This window comes from Lissotriton vulgaris, chromosome 3_1, assembly GCF_964263255.1.
Source record: "Lissotriton vulgaris chromosome 3_1, aLisVul1.2, whole genome shotgun sequence".
Classification (NCBI taxonomy): domain Eukaryota; kingdom Metazoa; phylum Chordata; class Amphibia; order Caudata; family Salamandridae; genus Lissotriton; species Lissotriton vulgaris.
The window spans coordinates 751,749,481-751,768,804 of NC_141689.1; the positions used below are offsets into that span (position 1 = coordinate 751,749,481).

Below are 19,324 nucleotides of genomic sequence, written 5' to 3' on the forward strand. Positions count from 1 at the left end.
ATTTTATATTTTATAATTTATTTTATGCTGTTATAATTTATAATATTATGGGGTCCATTAGGATGGCGGGCGGATTGCCCCTGCCAGGCTGTCGGTATCCACCACCAGCCTGGCCGGGGCAATCCGCCCCCCATCCTTCCCTGTATTGCCGCCCGCCATATTAGAATGGCGGGGGAGACCACGGCGGAGCAAAACACCGGCCACCACTTTTCCGCCCGGTCGCCTTGCGGCCGGGGCGGAAAAGGAATAATATGGTGGCGGTGTCTATCAGACACCGCCAGCCATATTATTATGGGCATTTTACAATGCCTTTCCGTCGCGGCAATGCCGCCACGGAAAGGCAGGTGGACTTCACTCTGGGGGCCCCCTGCGGGCCCCCAGAGTAAAGCACAGTAGGGGTGTGCACACGGGGGTACCAGCTGATAGTTACTGCTCTCTCTTCAGCTTCAGCAATCATCTGCCTTCTTTCTCCATTCCAGAAAACCAATAGAACTGCACTGCACTCTGCAGCTCCAGCAGACATCCTACTCTCCACTCTTCAAGAACCAAACTGAACACTCCTCCTCTTCTGCACTTTGCTAATATGGATTCCTCTCCTCTAGTGGAAAGCTCCAGCCAGCAGCCTCCTCCCACCAGGTCCATGCACCGGGCTCCTCGCTCTAGACGCTCCCACAGTGATCAGCTGCTTGTTTCGTCTAGAGACCTGAGCCCAGGGACACTTCTTGATTAGATTCAGCTCTGGCCGGTTCTCTCCGGTTCGCTTTGGGCGAACAACAGCTCAAAACCAAAATATTACGTTTTCCCTTAAAGCATCTCATCTCTGCAGGGATAGAGAGCAAAATGGAGTCTCTTTAGTTCTGGGCCTTGTAGGCCTGAGAAGGATGAAATAACCCTTAGCTCTGTCAGAGTACCTACATAAACCATACCAATGTGTAATATAAAGTCAGGACCACAGGATCCAACCTCTACTATAGGCAAAATAATGAAAGGCAAAGCCAATAGGCAATAGATGGATTAGAGTAAGGGATCTATCATCATATAAAGCAGCTATCCTCTTCTAGGTCTGGAAGAAAGGGCTTAAAAGAGCCAACACAAGCTAGGAATACATATCCTAGATGTGAGCAAGCTTAAAGTCTTTATCACTCCGAAATAGAGCCAAAAAGCCTGTCAAGACATTCCACCCTTAGACTTTATCTTGCGAACATCTATAAACAACAACAGCCAAGTAAACAAACATCAACATAATCTATCAACAAAACCAAAATCCAAAAGGCTCTCTAAAATAAATGACAACTTAAGGAAATTCCACCTAAAACTTAATGCAGGGAATACAAATCTAACAGCCAACTGAAAACAAATCAAAGCACCCTCGAATTAAATGTGCCTCAACTTCTAGTGATAACTGATGAAATCTATTGATGTAGGGACTTGTTTGTGGAATGAAAACAGCAAGGGGCCTAAATGGGGCCTACCTACTTCGGACAACTTAAGAACTAAATGTACCTCGACTTCTAATGATAAAACAACAAAGGGCCTAAATGAGGCCTACCTACTTTAGTCAACTTAAGAACTAAATGTGCTTCAACTCCTAGTGATAACTCATGAAATCCATTGGTGTAGGGCCATGTGTGTGGAATAAAAATAACAATGGGCCTAAATGAGGCCTACCTACTTTGGTCAACTTAAGAAAGAATTTGGTGAAATTTGACAAATAAACATGACAAACGGTTCTCAAGGTCTGGGCAAACATTAATAATAGATGTAGGACATAACCTTACTAAAAGACACACCTCCCAGGACAACTTAAAGTCTAGGGTAACCACCCTTGGAACTAATCCCACTGTTCTAATTAAGAGTTAATGAATCAAAGTGAAAGTGTAATAACAGGAAAATAAGGATAACCCCATTCCTACAAAATAGCTGGTGTAGCACTATGCATATCAAGCATGAAATGAGAAAATTATCAAAATCTGGTGCATATACAAGAGATAAATTTGAACCATGCCAAAGGCAATAGGTAAGGGACACACTATCACAAAACAGTTAGCAACTAGTTCCTCACTGTATCACACTGTGGAACACATGTGTGCACCATCATTTCTTACTATCTCTTTCATTGGCAAGACTGTTTTGCAGAAAACAGGAAAACTATGAAATAGGTGAAAGATAAACAAGTGTAAAGTCAATCTGTAATAGCATAGCATACTAAAGGCAATATATGTATGAGCACTGCATAAACATCAAAACCATGAAGTGGCATAATGTCCATCTGAAATAAAAAATATGGGGAAAAAATGACTTCTTCTGTTGGAAACATAATTAGAACCAAATAAAGATGAGTTCTTTAGAATAATATTGGGGTTCAAGGCAGTCAATTGTGGATTCATCAGTGTAGGTCACCACCCTTCATCTTCATCTGTATCCGGTGCCAAGGAAGCACTTCCTCCGATCTGGTCATTAATTACCAGCTTCCGTCGTTCATCCGCCACCAATCCGGTCTGGTCTGGTTCCATCTTTCAAAAACAACAAACTAACATAAAAAAAATGAAAACAAAAAAGTAAAATAACAACAAAGGGAGTGGGAGGGGGGTGGGCCGACGCACACACCAAACACCACAACCCAACAACCTGAAACGAAAAAACAAGTATAATTAATCTAGCAAAAATAAATTTTCCATTTAAAAAACACCCCAAGTGCTTTTTATTGTCGAAAGAATCCACCTAATTAATAAAAAAACATTATTCTAAATTCAAGGAATAATTTAAATCATATTCTTTTAAATTTGTTTGGGCAAAATCTAATTTTGCCATACACAGCCAGAAGGGCTGGGGCCTAGCAACTCCCGAATCCTCTGAGAGACAGCCCATCCCTTCAGAAAGAGGTTCGCGCTCAGAGCCTTGAATCCGATCCAAAAAATAAGCAGGAGCCAGGCTACAGTGCGATGTAATTTTGAATCACTGCCAAGTGCTGATCTCATGGCAGGAGCAAGGCTGCTGCCAACCATTCTGTCCAAGCATCTCTAATCTCTAGTCAGGGAAGCTCACCCAGGCCTACTGTATTTATCTAACTCCAAGGGCCAAGCGTCTGCCAATTATTCTGCATGTACAAGGATCCCTTATCTGAAGTCCATGAAGCTGTCTGCGCCGACAGCAAGGAAGAGCGACTTGACCCCCCCTTACATAAACATTTCTCCGCGGAAAGAAATTGGAGAATGGCCAATAATAACAAGACAGGCTCTGCTCAGCGCTCCAAGAGGGAAAGGCCCTCCCTTTACAAAACAGCTTTCTCTGGGAGCCAGGCTAACTCAAGGTCGAAAAACACATTAACTCAAAACATATCTGTTCCCAGGCCAGAGAGCTAACCATTATTCTCTAACTAACCGAAGCAAAATTAAAACGTGATGAAAAGCATACTAAAATCAAAAGTTAATAAGGACATAATTTGTGCAACAAAGTCACAGGCTAGCATTTTGAAATAAATCTATTATAAAAACAGCTGCTGCTGAAAGGGAAAAATATTAGAAGCAAATACATTTCATATTTCCATTTTAAAAATAACATGAGAAGTAAAACAAGGGGTAACATGTCATAATTTAGTGTGCAAGCATTTGTACTTTATCTATTTAAAAGGGCCAGATTCAACATAATTAATTTTCAAATAGCCATTTTTCAAACTGAGTGGGTTAACTTTCACACGCTATTCTAAGGGGCAGCTTGCATTGGAAAAAATAATAATCATGTATATTTTCTAGAACACATTTTTTTTTTTAAAGCACACGGTTGCATTTCACTAATTAAAAGCACATTCTATGATGGGCCTGTTTTTATATTTTCGTTTTTCACAACCGCTAACGCATTAATTAAAGCATCCTCCGTGCAAACCCTTATCTCAATCCGACTGGTTGATTTATAACATACCGACCTCTAAGATTCAGACACATTAAATCATGAGTTCCAAGGCAAACCTACACAAATTTGTGGACGCATTCCAAAAAGAATGTTAAATGAACACAGCTTTTCTCTCTGTGCAAGATGTTACCATTCTGTCAGCAAGCTGACAAAGCACATAGGCAGAACCCAGCAACCAATGAAAGTCAAATCAAACCATCATTCATCTAAACACTCACTGACTTTTAGCGTCAGCTTAAATAACCATGCATGTTAAACAGCATGTTAAAATAAATACTGCCGTCAAAATTCAAGATATTAACCCTTAGGCAGCTCAAACACAATCATTCCCCAATGTCTGCAGTACATGGGAAATTCAAGAACTTATCACTCCATGTTTTCAAATAACACATGCGCACATCTACAAAACATTTTCCCCAAGCATTTGAAAGAGATCCAGCTCTCTCCTGCCTAACGCAACAATAACATGCTCTGTACAAGCCATATCCACATGGCGCTATTCACAAGCCATATTTACAAGAAAGTCAACAAGTCCAAAAAATGACACGCTCTTCACAAGGAATATATTCAAGGCGCAATTCACAATGAACACAGCAAGTCAAAATGAGAACATGCTCCTTACAAGCCACATTTACATGGCGCTATTTACAAGGCATATTTACAAGGAGCTATTTACAAGGAACTCCGCAAATCATATTACATTGAACACATTTCACATTGCACAGCATAAGCAGACGCAGCAAGCAATTTAATGGGCAATTTAAAAGCATTTTTCACACACATATGTACAATTTGATCATCACAAAGATGGAATTGGCTCCCTCATGTAATGACACCCTTCAAGCCTGACAGTTCAAACACCAAGATGAAAAGCATTTCTTCCACCCTGCATAAGTCAAATGCCATGAGGTACTGCAATCTCCTTACACTGCAACTGTTCAAGCCCATAGGCCAATTTTCGTGCCAAGTGCAAACCATCAAGATAAAACCCAATATAGCGCACACAGGCTTCGTAAACTGCAAGACCACGCCAGATGTTACTGGCGATTAGGGCACTCCCCCACAACATATGGGAAACTCTCCAAACACATGGCCAGGGCACACAGGCTTCGTAAACAGCCGACTACGCCAGATGTAACTGGTGATTAGGGCACTCCCCCACAACTTATGGGAAACTATCCAAACACATGGCCGGGGCACACAGGCTTCGTAAGCAGCCGACTACGCCAGATGTAACGACCGGGTTCTCAGACTAGATGGGATCAGCTCCTGAGAGCCCCTCCAACCCAGCCGGAACGTAACCACCTCCCTCCTCAGGACCATCTATCCAGGCACCTGAGGATGGGGAACTCGCAATATACAAGCTCATATCATTAGAAACACTGCTAAATCTATAGGGATTACTAGGAATACTCACTGATTACTAAGGACGTCCATGCCCTACACTACACTCATACCTCCTAGTCTCGCGACCACATGGGTCCAGACTAATCTACCCTGGGGCAGTTCTGATTATCTACCATTACACACTGATCACCATCAGTGCTCACTCGACACGCAATCCGGCGAGCCTACACACGGACCTGCAGTCCCAGTGCTCTCTCTCTCTTATCCGGTCCACAATCCGGCGGACCTACACACCGTGTCCCCCCGGTGCTCTCATTCACTTACAACATGATCCACAATCCGGCGGATCTACACACTGACTACCCTCAGTGCTCACTCAAGCCGCAATCTTGCGGGTATACACACTGACCACAATCAGTGCTCTCACTAACGCCACTTACCAATGACGACCACTTTCCTATGAATACCTTCAGCTCTCTGTCTCTCTATGTTGGGAAGTCTCTCTCACTATTCACTAAGGGTTCGCTACTACAATAATATTATGGGATGGCCGAATCACTTAGTGTCAATAATTCCCTAGCTCAAGGGCTCCTCTCTCTCCCTAATTATTCAGACTTACCGGATCAGGGGCAGCATCTGTTCTGGCTGTAACATCTGACTAGAAGAAAAGGTTACCTGTGCTTTTGGAATAGTGGACACACTGTATGCAAGAGTAAAAAAACGCTCTCTATCATAAGAACAACACATGCACACTAGTTCACTAAGAACTGGGGTATCTTTATTACAATAATAGAATGCACATACACAAATCTGCGGGGTCTCTACAACTAACAGAAACTTTAACACACCGCTGAAAGAAAAGGATTAGACATACAGTATGAGGACAATGTTATCTGCGGGGTCTCTGTGACTAACAGGAACTTTAACACACCGCTGGAAAAAAAGGATTAGACATACAATAGCCTAGGGAATAAAGACAAGATTAAGGTGTAAGTGTAAAGTGGACTAGTTTAGACTACCTCACCTATTAGAAGGAAGATTTCTCTCTGTCTCTGGTGGGATCAGGGCTCTCTCTGTCTCTCCCTCCGTCACCACAGCTCCACGCCTCTGGCTCAATTACTTCAGCTGACAGCCTCAACTCCTCCATCTGCTTTAATGCTTTCTGACAAACTGGCAGTCCCAGCTGATAGTTACTGCTCTCTCTTCAGCTTCAGCAATCATCTGCCTTCTTTCTCCATTCCAGAAAACCAATAGAACTGCACTGCACTCTGCAGCTCCAGCAGACATCCTACTCTCCACTCTTCAAGAACCAAACTGAACACTCCTCCTCTTCTGCACTTTGCTAATATGGATTCCTCTCCTCTAGTGGAAAGCTCCAGCCAGCAGCCTCCTCCCACCAGGTCCATGCACCGGGCTCCTCGCTCTAGTCGCTCCCACAGTGATCAGCTGCTTGTTTCGTCTAGAGACCTGAGCCCAGGGACACTTCTTGATTAGATTCAGCTCTGGCCGGTTCTCTCCGGTTCGCTTTGGGCGAACAACAGCTCAAAACCAAAATATTACCTTTTCCCTTAAAGCATCTCATCTCTGCAGGGATAGAGAGCAAAATGGAGTCTCTTTAGTTCTGGGCCTTGTAGGCCTGAGAAGGATGAAATAACCCTTAGCTCTGTCAGAGTACCTACATAAACCATACCAATGTGTAATATAAAGTCAGGACCACAGGATCCAACCTCTACTATAGGCAAAATAATGAAAGGCAAAGCCAATAGGCAATAGATGGATTAGAGTAAGGGATCTATCATCATATAAAGCAGCTATCCTCTTCTAGGTCTGGAAGAAAGGGCTTAAAAGAGCCAACACAAGCTAGGAATACATATCCTAGATGTGAGCAAGCTTAAAGTCTTTATCACTCCGAAATAGAGCCAAAAAGCCTGTCAAGACAAATGTGTAAAATCATTTTTCCTAAATTTAAAGAATTGTAATATATATTTATATATATTATTTCTAAGTTAGAATATAAATTAAAATTACTCGATTAATAACTTTTTTGTAAGTATATGGATATTTAAATATATGTACTAATCATTATATTTGTGTCTTCCTTTCTTTTTTAAATTAAGTTTGTTATATTTGTTAAGATATGTATTTAGGCCCCTATTACAATGTTGGTCGGTTCCAAGCACTGTATTTCGATGCAACCGCACATGGTGCAGTCAAAAACTCTAATTTCTCTATGGAAGCCTGTGTCATGGGCAGAAACCGCCCGCAGCACAAGAACTCATTGAGAAATGGGAGTTTGTGTAAATCCCTGTACCGGGTGGCAGGCACCTCACAGGGTAATGTTCTGCCTGCATAAAGCACATTAAAGAGCCTGTGTGTTTCCAAGTAGGGATACCCTTCTTTTGTTGTGTGGATGTGCCAGATGACGGGATGCCCCATGCCCGTTGCAGGGATGGGGGCTCCCTTTGGTTGGAGAAAGTTTGATTGGATTAAATTAGGGAGCATGTTCTGCACCCTCTTTTCGAAACCAGAATGGATTATCCAAAGGCGTACAGGAGGAGTGACGTCTTCTTTGCTGACTTGAACCCACGCTTGAACCCACGGGTGCTTGAAGTGCAAGAACAGCATTACATTTTCTGGCAGCACATTTTGAGGATCTAACACAGAAAGGGAAACTGCTATATTCAGAGCACGGGACAGTTCGAACATTACACATGCACTTGGACAAGACTGTGAGAAAAGACGCCATTGAGCATGATTACAAAAATATCACAGTCTTTAACATCAGGTTGTACATTAGTTGCGACCTGTAGGACAAGAATGCTATTCAGTGATAATTATATACCCAAACCAAAATAACATCATCCCCCAAGAATTCTGAAGGTAATAATGCCGAATAAAGGTATTGGAGGATGCCCAAGTAGCCGCCCGACAGATCTCAGAAAGGGGAACACCACCAACCTCAGCCCAGGAAGCAGCCATCCCTCGGGTAGACCTCCCCTGAACTCCAGCAGAAGGAGGAGACCCAGAAAGAGAGTAAACCAAAGCAATGACCTGCTTCAGCCAGCGACCAATGGAGGTAGAAGAAGCCTTCCCACACGAGAAGAAACACCAAAAGAAACAAAAAAGGGAGTCAGACATCCCAACACCCGCAGTGCGTTCCAAGTAGACACGCAACGCCCTGCACACATCCAGCAAAGACTAAGGAGGATCCCCGGAGAGTCCAGATCAGACCCCAAGGCAGGCAACACCAACTCCTGAGGACAGTGAAACTGGGAGATTTTAGATATAGGTTGTGGGTTTTGTAGGTGTATGGGGTGGGAAGTAAATGAATGTTAAGCATTTAGTATTTGTTTAATTAATATTAAATAATTAATTTAATAATAAATTATGTTAATTGTGTAAATACATTTTTGTTACATTTAATGTGTGTGTTGTGTGTTTTGTGGGGGTATAATGTGGGAAGTACATTATTTATTATTAATATTAATAGTGTAAATAATTTTTAGGCGCAGGTTGTGAGTTTTGTCATGGTATAGGGTGGGAAGTAACTAAACTAAATGTAAATAATATATCATGTTTTTGTTAGTAAATAATTTCTAAATAAAAATATTTATTTGCATTACATTTCTACTAGTATTTGTAGGTATTTGTGATACATTTTTAGCATTGTAATATGTTTTCATTTTTTAAATTTTTAATATTAAATATATTTTTATTTTATTTTTCAATATATTCATATTTTTTTATTTACTTGTTTTTAAAATAATTTTACTTTGTTGAAGATATTTTGTTTGCTATTCTCACTCCACTTCAACATTAAAAACAAAATCTACCCCTCCACTATCCAACACTTTCCCTACTGTTGCATTTATTGGAGTGGGAATAGTAAATGTTAACCCTCTGCATTACAACACTTTCCCTACTGTTGTACTGACGGCAGTGGGAATAGTAGATTTTACCCCTCCTCAATCCAATTATTTCCCTACTGTTACACTCATTGGGGTAGCAAAAGTAAATGTAACCCCTCCCCAATCCAAAACGTATCTGGAGACTAATTGGGGCTCAGCCAGCACCAGGGCGACCGAGTGGGATGCGATGAAGGTGGTGATACGAGGGATGGGTTTGTCCACAGAGGTGGGGGTGAATAAGGTATTAGAGCGAGATCTCCGGCGATATGAGGAATGCTTGGCGGCGCTGGAGACGGATCTCCCCACAAACAAGGAGAGGCTGCTGGAGTGGGCCGACGTGCGCCAGAAATTAGGAGACGTATGGGACTTGCTTGGCAAATTTAATAGAACAGCCAGCAGGCGACGCTGGTACACGGAGGGTGACAAGGCAGGGCTGTTGTTAGCTCGACTGATTTGGGCGGAAACTCAACCCCACCCGATTCTAGCTCTTGTGAATGAGCAGGGTCAGACGGTATACTCCCAGCATGAGATTAATGCAGTATTTCAGGCCCATTTATGTAAAATATATTCCGAGCCCCGGTCCCCCATGGCCCTCGAGGTCGCAGAGGCCTATCTGGATGAGATGCAACTGCCTTGCATAGATAGGAACAGTCAGGAGGCATTGGGAGGCCCCCTCAGGGGGGAGGAAATAAGGGCAGCGATCGCCCACTTGAAGACAGCGAAGTCCCCCGGGATGAACGGTATAGCTGCTGAATTTTATGAGTATGGGGGGTCCTAATCCCGAAACTCCTCAAAATTACAGCGGAGGCCCATGAGCGAGGTCTGCTCCTGGACTCGGAGGAAGGAAACCCCTTCTTCCCAGCTCTTATAGACCCATCTCAATGTTGAATGTGGATCTTAAAATTATCAGCCAGGTGCTGGCATGTAGGCTCCTCCCCTACCTGCGGAGGCTGGTCCATGAGGACCAGTCCGGGTTTATACCGGGCAGGAATACGCTGCGGCATATTCGCCGCCTTATGCATTAAAAGATAACATTGTCTATTATTTCTAATATTAGTTGAGATAGACTTTATTTCCTCCTCAGCCTGTTTTGTTAAGTTGCTCAGTTAGGTCCGGCGAGTAAAGCTGCCATTTTAACATGCACACGTTTCCTAATTTGCTGTCTCTTTCACACAATTACTTTTGAAACATTTGCATGCATGGCAGTGGAGGGTTAGTTTCCCTGAAACGACATTTGCCTTCAAATGCCTCTTCATAAAAACACTAACGCAATACCTTGAACAACTCATACAAGGTCTGAATATACATTGTGCAAATGCGTTTGTTTGTTATTATTCCACGAGGCGGCGCAGCTATCAATAGATCGGAAACAATGGCAGCCTGACTAAGGTCTAATCTCGGGAGCAAGGATTCTTTTTGTTATAAATAAGCAAGCATTTAAGGTTGGGGCAGAGGAGCAATTGATATAATTGCAAGGTCACTTAATCGTGAAACCTCAGCCCAGCTGCTTGCTGATTCCTCTGCGACGAGGAATGTCCAACCTGTGACCAAGACGGGGACCTACATACTTTCCCTTCAGGTAATGGGGGTTGGATCATCCAATAAGGGATTCTTGGTAGAGCACACGCACCCTAGACAACTAGGTTAGAGAACGCATAGTAGGAGTACGCTATACGCAGTTTATATATGCTTGCTTATATACATTTTTTAGCAAGATGGTTAAACAATTTTGTTCACTGTCCTTATACTGCTAATCACTTTTATCCGCTTCTGCCTATTGATAATTGCAGCTCATATATTCTATTCAAAGATCTTGATGGTTCAATAAATATTAAAAAAGCCCCTCTGTGTATTCCTTGTATATTTCTCAGAGAGAGAGCATGAGTGACTGAGCAAAATTGTTCTAGATCTGGTACATGATTCCTGGGGGTAGTCAGGGTTATGTTCTGTGGTTGCCAAAACTATGTGCTACCAGTTAGGTTTAGGGATGCTTACGGTGGCACTGTGAGCTAGCTGGTCTACAGGATAACATATCCTGAGGGCATGCGCAGAACCAGTCTGGAACTATCCCAACGTTTATGTTGCCCAACAAACGTGCAGTTCCTGCTGGAAGGTGAAAACGACACAATAGTTTTTTAATCACCCATTCAACGGCCCTCGTAGTCCTTCTGTCTTCTGAGGCCTTCTGACCTGCTAACGCCTTGGATCAAAATGTGGCCAGGTATGGAGACGCCATTTGTATAGTCGGCTTTATCACATTGGAGTTATACAACACCAGATTGGGAGCACAACTGGCAGCAATTTGTTTCATGACAGTGTGCATAAAGTATTTGTGGTCCTGACCTGTATTGGAATACTGCAAAGATTAAGAATCTGCAAAAAATATACAGTATGCATCACAGCCAGCATTACCAAATACATTTAACCCTAATGGTATGCAACTTTTTCTTCTTTGGCAACGGACCATTTATTCACAACATTTTTTGAATATCCCCTATGTTTTAATTGGGAATCTTGAGTAAAGTATATAAATATACAAACAAAATACACTAAATTCCATTTACACTGTATTGCAGCTATTTTGTATGTGCTTGAAATACTGCTAATACTAGTAGGCACTTCAACTCCACCCCACCATTCGATTTACCGACATTCCTTACCACTCATTAACAGGAGGGAGCCCTCGTCAGTCCTCCTGCTCCATTCCATACTCAATACAGGAAAACAATATTTTAAGCGCACTCAGCAGAAACAAAATAATCTCATTCCATAGAATCAAACACATGAGTTGATTAGCAGCAAAAAATATGGATTGCTTACTGTCTAGTGACCATGTCGAAGTGTGAAGACTACAGAAAAAACTATATGGCCAATGTATACAAGCTAATGGACAATGGAAAGACGTTAGGCTCATAATATGTTAGATGAAGGACCCTATGATCTAGTGTTTCTAAAGGACAACTTGAAAAAATTAAGGCTTTTATAATTTGTTTTATTTTTTTAAATAATATTCTTATTTATAAAGTGTGAACCAGACTCAATTATTGTCAAGGCACTACAATTAAGAACTGTACCTAACAATATTATTGATATACAGAAGAAGAGTTTCCTTAGGTTTCACTAAAGGACCAGGGCATCTCATGAGTCAGTCCAAGGTCTCTGACAAACATGAACATCAGAAGAGTTTCTTTAGGTTTACCTTTAGACTGGACCATTTAGAAGTTACATATCATATACAATTTTTTGATTTAACAAAAAGATGTCAAGAAACAGGTAAATAATTAACCGGCTCCAATGCTGTACAATTCTCAATGGGATAAAGCCCCTAGACCTAGTGTCTGTCCATGGCTATACAGAAAATTACGTCTCTGCTCATTCAGGCTGCAGGATTTTGTTCTGTGTGTTAAGCAGCTGTAGTGTAGTACATCAGGACACCAAATTGGTGTTGTGCTGGGATCTCAGATCCATTTAGTAGTAGTGGATAGCCATGGACCAGCTGTTACCACTTACCAAGAGCCATCACCAAACTGGTAGGGTTATGCTCTTATTGCCCAGAACTTAAATAAAGATATGATAACGATCCAATGGAGCCACTCCTATTTTTATGATGTTTGCTGTGGGAAGTTTGGTTGAAACAGGAACTTCTGCAAGTGGCCTAGAGGTCTAGACATAGTTATTGATATTGCAGGGAATATGCCTGCCTACATGTAGTGGGTCGACGGGATAATAATAATAATAATAATCCACATTTGTAACGCGCACACTCACCCGTAAGTGTCTCTAGGCGCTGGGGGTCGTCGGGAAGATTAAGCAAGCTATTGCCAAGAGTCACATGGTGCTGGGCTAATCTGCCACCGGTGCCGGGGATCGAACCGTGATCCCCAGATTCCGGAGTCAGTCGCACTAGCAGCGGCGCCACAACTCTTCCTCTATGGCCTCGTTGTGGCAGATTCCATCAGTGCACACCAAAGCACAAGGACATCTCACGAAGGTAGCCCAAGGTCTGACAAAATTAACATCAGCATGCTGCCCATGTATCGCATACCACATGCCCCTCCGAGAACCCCTGGTGTTAGCTTAGGTAACTGTCTGTGGCTCCTGGGCTACCATTTTGCCAGTAGGGGCAAGGAATTGGCCTTGTTTAATACCCATTTCTCCCAGGCTTCTAAACCGGATGTGCCTATCTTCACAGCATCACATGCTTGAACCCCTAGCTGCCATATCAGTGAAAACTCACTAGCATCCAACGGTCATCAGCACCCAAGGTATGGTCCTACAAGGTCTTGAGTGTCATCTGTAATGACTATTGTTGCAGCCAAGTTGTCACTGGATGTCTTCAGAGAAACTGGTGATTGCTGAATGAAGAACAAGTTCCATGGGGATTTGGGGGCATGAAACCCCAAGGTAATGCTTGTACCAGTTGTATTTTCGGCTAAATGATGTCTAGGTAAGCACCCTAAGATCCTGCAGTTTGTGCACTTCAAAAAGAAAACACCTGAATATTGAGGTTTTAAAATTGGTAAGGTTGAAACTTTGACTCGGATCCTTCCTATCAGAGGGCATGAGCAAGGCAATAAAGATCATGTCAGGCCACACCACACCACTTCTTGAGTTAAAAAACTCTTATCTGGACAAACCGATCTTGGTGGCCAAGAAAATATTTGTGTCAGTATTATTGGAACCCTTGTGGTATTACTTTAGTATCCTAAACCTTCTAAAAAATGCATGCAGCATACTGTGAATGTCTGAAGCTTTTGGCTGATACATTAACAAAAATCACAGAACTGCAAGCAATTTTCCAGTTATTAACAAAGAATATGTAAAGGTAAATCATGGCCAGATCATATCCTGGATATGCATCCCATGTCGGGTAGTGAGCAAGAAAATATGAAAATCAAACCAGACCACTTCCTGGGTGAGCAAAGTTGTGTTAATCAGTGCCCTTAACTTCACATCAACAGCATAGGTGGAGTGCCTTCATGGCAGAGGAGTTTTACTTGGAGCAACCAGTACACCTCAACCAGTACAACTTGCTTACATTTTTAAAGTGCCCTTATCTGTGTAGAACGTTAGGATGCATTACCGGCAATGGCATATGTCGATTCAAAGACACATTACAAAGTGAGCAGAACACCATTTACAATAAGGAGCTATTCATTCTCTTCTAAGTCGCACATGATTTCTGTTGCATTTTAAAAAGATCTTTAAAACAATTCATTGTTAGGGAAAATTTATTGATTTACCTGGAAAATCCTGGTAACCATGTCAAGCATTGGTATGTTTCATAAATTCACCGTACAGTCATCCCACCTTCTCTACGAGTTACGTATGACTTTTCATTGCATGTAGACAGTCCAAGTAAAATGGTGAATAAGGTAATAGAGAAGGTGCATGGCATAGGAGTTTTACTTGGAACAACTCTGTTCTTATGTTAATAAATATCCCTGGTCATTTATGGTTTACTCACTGTGCTTTAATACTTACTGGGCCCTTTCGATACCTCTCTTTAAATTGACCTACTTTGTGAGATCCTTTCGTTCAGTGTTAAATGCTTGTTTTTTTGCATTGTCTATATGCAGTTTCAGCTGTCTGTAGGCATTCAAATTATTTCCAGCTCATGTCACACACTTGGAATGGGTTTGGGGTCAGCCCGATACTTATGACTGAATGACTTTGTTGTCTTTCTCAATTGTTTCTTCTTCATTCAGTGGCTTTCCCTCCTGCACTGGTGTTTGTTCTGCCAAGCTATATTTCGGTACCTGTTTTCTGGTTGAGTTAATTGTATCCTTCCACTACATACATGGCCATCTGAAATGTTAGAACTGTAAATTAAAACAGTCCAAGGGATGGTTGTGTGTGGCATGATGCCGCTGGACGCATTGGTGGCCATTTTGGAATGGGGTTTGTGTAATAGAAAACCAGATAGCCTGCCCCATGTGCAGTTGGCATAGAGCGTTGGGAAGGGGAGTAGCTCATATCTTTAGTGCCTCTACTTATTGGCTTTGCTGTGCCTGTTTAATTCTAGTTTCTGCTTGCTTTCTGTAAATGTGTGTTGAGGATATGATATCACACTTTTTAAACCTCTTTTGTTATTGTTTTTAATTTACATCATATCTTTAATCAAGAGCTAAATGTTGGTTACATATTAGCATTCATACATTTTAATTTGGGATGACGTTTTTTATCACGCAGTTGATCAGGGAAGTTCTATAAAGTGTAGAAAATAAGAAACATTTTAGTTTACAAATGTAGGTGTAATACCTTATGAACTTTACTGAGGCTTGCAAGCATGATGTTTGTGCATGTGCATTTATAAACGTTTGCCAATGCTAGCATTTCTTATTGTAGTGGCACATGGTCTGATTTGAACACTTTTTCTTTGCACAACTCACCTATTTTTCTGCGCTCTGACCTAATACAATTGTTTACCTGGTGACTAGGAGAAATGTGTTTAATGTAAATCCAGACAGGTGGGTATTAGAGGCCGTATCGCCCATTTTTTTGTGCTTCTACAGTTTCTTCCCAGATAGACATTCTAGGAGTACAAGCAATTGGCATATAAAGTACTGTGGGTACATGAGTAAGTACATGCGATATACTTCACATTGGTGGCATGAACAGCACCTACAGAAACCCTCCCTGTGAATTTTGAAAATCACAATTGGGTAATATAATGCCTGGAGATGCCTGGAGTACAGCAGTAACTGATCAAAGTAAAGGAAATTGGACATGTTTAAACACACACATGGCACATGAGATATTTATTTTGTCAAAATCCTCTGTTGTATTTATCATTTATGGGGGTTAGAGCATGCAGTGAAACTTAGCAGTTGTTAACTTTTTAAATGTTTAATTTCAAATGCAGAGGGATTCTGGTGAACCAGCATAGAATATGCTCATTCAGGAAAAGACACTCAAATATGGAGATAATAAGGAGATTATAATACTGAAAGAGATGTATTGATAAAAAATGATTATGAAGTATTATTGCATATTCTCGGATGAATGACACAAGCACGAATGAGAATGAAGTTGACTATGTGTTGAACTCGAAGGGTACGGCGTGATGATGTGGTTCCACGGGGCATTGATCTGCTTTTCAGTGTTTTTCATCCCATGTGCTGGTTATGGAAACAATGGTGTGGGAGTGAATCCCCTCACTTTGAAGATTTCCTCGAGTCATTGATCACCAGGGTTTATATAGTAATAAGTAATTGATATTTCCAAGTACCTCAGCCCTGGTTGTCTTAGCTATCTAAATGTTATTTGAGTTTGTACAACAAGTGCAATTCTTATTAGCAGTGACAAAAAAATATGTTATTTTTGCCCTCAGGTGGCGAAACTATAGATGAATGTGGATTAAAATTCTTTTTGGCTGTGCGACTTCACACGTTTCTCTCAACTTCACTTCCGCCAGCTTATCGAGCCCAACTTCTTCACCAAGGTAACCTTATTTTTTTTTCTAAGCAAAACTAAATTCAAACATTTATTTTAAAATGATCCTTGATTTTTCTATGAATGGGCTAAAGAACAATCATAATACTCTACACTCTTACTCTTTTCTAATCTAAGTTTGTGTATTCCTGCTAGACATGTGGGAGAGAACAGAAATACATTCCAAAGGTAGCAAAACAAAAAGGCACCTGTGTGGTACCCCATTATGCCTGCGTTTCTTGACAGTTCGATTTTATCTAGCTAATGATATGGATAGGATTCTTGTTTTCTAGTGCTTAGCAATTATCTAAGGAGAGTCACCGTCCAAAACTGCTTTTCTTCTCCTATCATCTTCCTTCAGCTCTGGTAGCTTATGAAGCAACACTCCATTTTTAAGTCCTATATTGCACAATCTGACATTTTCAATTGCAGACCCTCTTATTTTCTGCATCAGGTGTTTTGGGAACTTTCATCATATGCATATTTGTTATCAGTGTGCTACCACTGGTACAAGGCCACTATGGACTTCCTGGTTTGCTTCTAGAAAAAGGTTATATTAAACCATAAAGAGATATTGGATATCATTATCAAGAAAGAATCAAGAGGTTAATAGGTCATGGCCACCAACCATCCTTTATCCTTGTAATGTAGCCAGCCATCTGGCCCAGTGATGCTCTGCCTTCCTTATGAAAATCCCCTTCACTGGTTATATGCAAGTGGAGAAGTAACCCTTGAGAAAGGTACAAAACCATATTCCCACTGGTGTTGGATAAGTTATTCCCAACCCATTGTTCTAAGATGGATGACCTATACCCCTAAGCAGCTGTGGAACAGGGGACATAGTTTCCACCCACTCTTCGTCTGGAGATTTGTACCAGGGAGTTGAGCCATCTCCATTTGTGGTCTAGCTATCACAGTTCTAGTTTGCTCAGGAAGGCCAATCTCCTGACCTATTTTGAGTGAGATTGCACTTATGAATCAAAGGGAAAAACGAGACAAAATAAATTAAATAATTTGCACTCTTTCTTTGAACATATCACCAAACTCTTCTAAATCAAAAGAGGTACAAGAAGAAATGGAAGCAATGAAAAACACTGGCACAATCTGCCCAAGGCTCATTGGACAAGTTGTGGCTCCTTCCTATTTTAACGTCACCCAGCACTGCAGGAACATCTATTTAAGGAGGACATAATTCTGCCAGCTTCCCTTCTGGTCCACTCCCAGGATGACTGAGAATTGCCACTTATCTCCTAGACAATAGCACCAGACTCTGTGGAGCTGCTCCCAGTCTCCACAAATGTGCTTCTTCATGGACTCTTCCCTGTCTGTTATTTTCTCAGAAGTTGTGGATCTCAATATGGACAGAGCAGATTTATCTGAAATCCTTGAATGTGGAACAGCCGGATCACAAGTTACCAAACCACAACCAGCATTCCTCAAATCCAACTTCAGGTCTACTCAATCTTTTATTATATGCTTTGAGAAATAAAGTGAAGGCTACGGAGTCACCTTCAACCCCCTAACCCGCCTATTTTTAGAGCAGCCCCTCTGCATTATTGTGCTTATTCTGAAATCCCCGAAGCAGCTACCAAATGCTTCAATGCAGCTCTTAAGGCCAGAGGACTTACATAAAGTCCTGTTCTCATCCCTGCTGCTACTGGTGATTCCACCGCAGCTTCCAGCACCCTGTTAGATTTCCAAATGGGCCTTCAGCGTTGGGCGATACCCGTGGATCTAATTGTTAGGTTCCCTCACATTGGATGACTCTAATTGGGAACCCAGAAACCTGTGTTTAGTCCTATACCACTGACAAATATGGTGCCATCTTGGCCAAGGCTTCATTGGCATTGCCCACCGAGATTTAAGCGCTCCTTCTAGAAAGCAATTGCACCCATGCCTTGTTAGCTACAACATCTACCCTAGCAAGGCTTGCCCCTCCATAGAACCTCAGGTTCTATTGAAGGCAGTGGAGATTTAGAAAATACCTTTCCTGGGCTTGTCAAAAATTGGTACTAAGGTACCGTCTTTGGTGGTGAAGGCGAGTTCCTTGAATGGTAAAGCAACTTCCTTTTATTGACAAGGAAAACATAATAGTTAAGGTTGCTACATCATTACACCATTTTGATCATCTTGGGGCACTATTTTTGGCACGAGAATGACCATGACACCTCCTCTCTCATAGATTGTTAAGAAATATTAGATGTGCGTGCTAAACTTCCTCTGTGCTGTCTCAAGAAGTTCTCTGCACTCTAGGGTGGAAGGGGACAGAGTTTCTCTTCAGTACCATAACTGGACCCAGATAAACACAAGAACAGCTATGTTGTACATCTTTTACTGCCTCTCTCAGCCAGGCTGGCCCCGGCAGTGCCCCAAGGACTCTTACAGGAGGTAGAGGCACTCCTCCATGTAGGAGCAATTGAGTCAATCTTACCCAGACAATTGAGGGGAGGCAGGAATATATATCTCCCATTGTTTCCTTGTAAGAAATAAGGGGTGGCACTAACTGCCGAATTTAGATTTCGATGCACCGTAGTGTTCCATCCCTCAGCAGAAATTCAAGATGGTGCAGGTGCTGGCTCCAATCCTTAATGAATACCTCTGCTCAGCAGATGTGCAGAGTGTATCCTTACCTTTGAGAAACACAGGAAGTATCTCTGTTGCATTGCTGTTTCACGGTAGGAATTCAGCACTATCAATACTGTGCACTGCCATCCGGTCTTGACACA

General features: G+C 41.8%; 1 protein-coding gene across 2 annotated transcripts in view; it reads left to right on the forward strand.

The window, feature by feature from the left end:
• The window catches only part of DMXL1 (Dmx like 1), a 2,236,090-nt gene that overhangs the window by 956,240 nt on the left and 1,260,526 nt on the right, over positions 1-19,324 (forward strand). For both annotated transcript variants that reach the window (XM_086961064.1, XM_086961065.1), the window contains exon 19: positions 16,498-16,608. In XM_086961064.1, the coding sequence (XP_086817190.1) occupies positions 16,498-16,608 (111 nt within the window). The remainder of the gene's footprint in view (positions 1-16,497; positions 16,609-19,324) is intronic.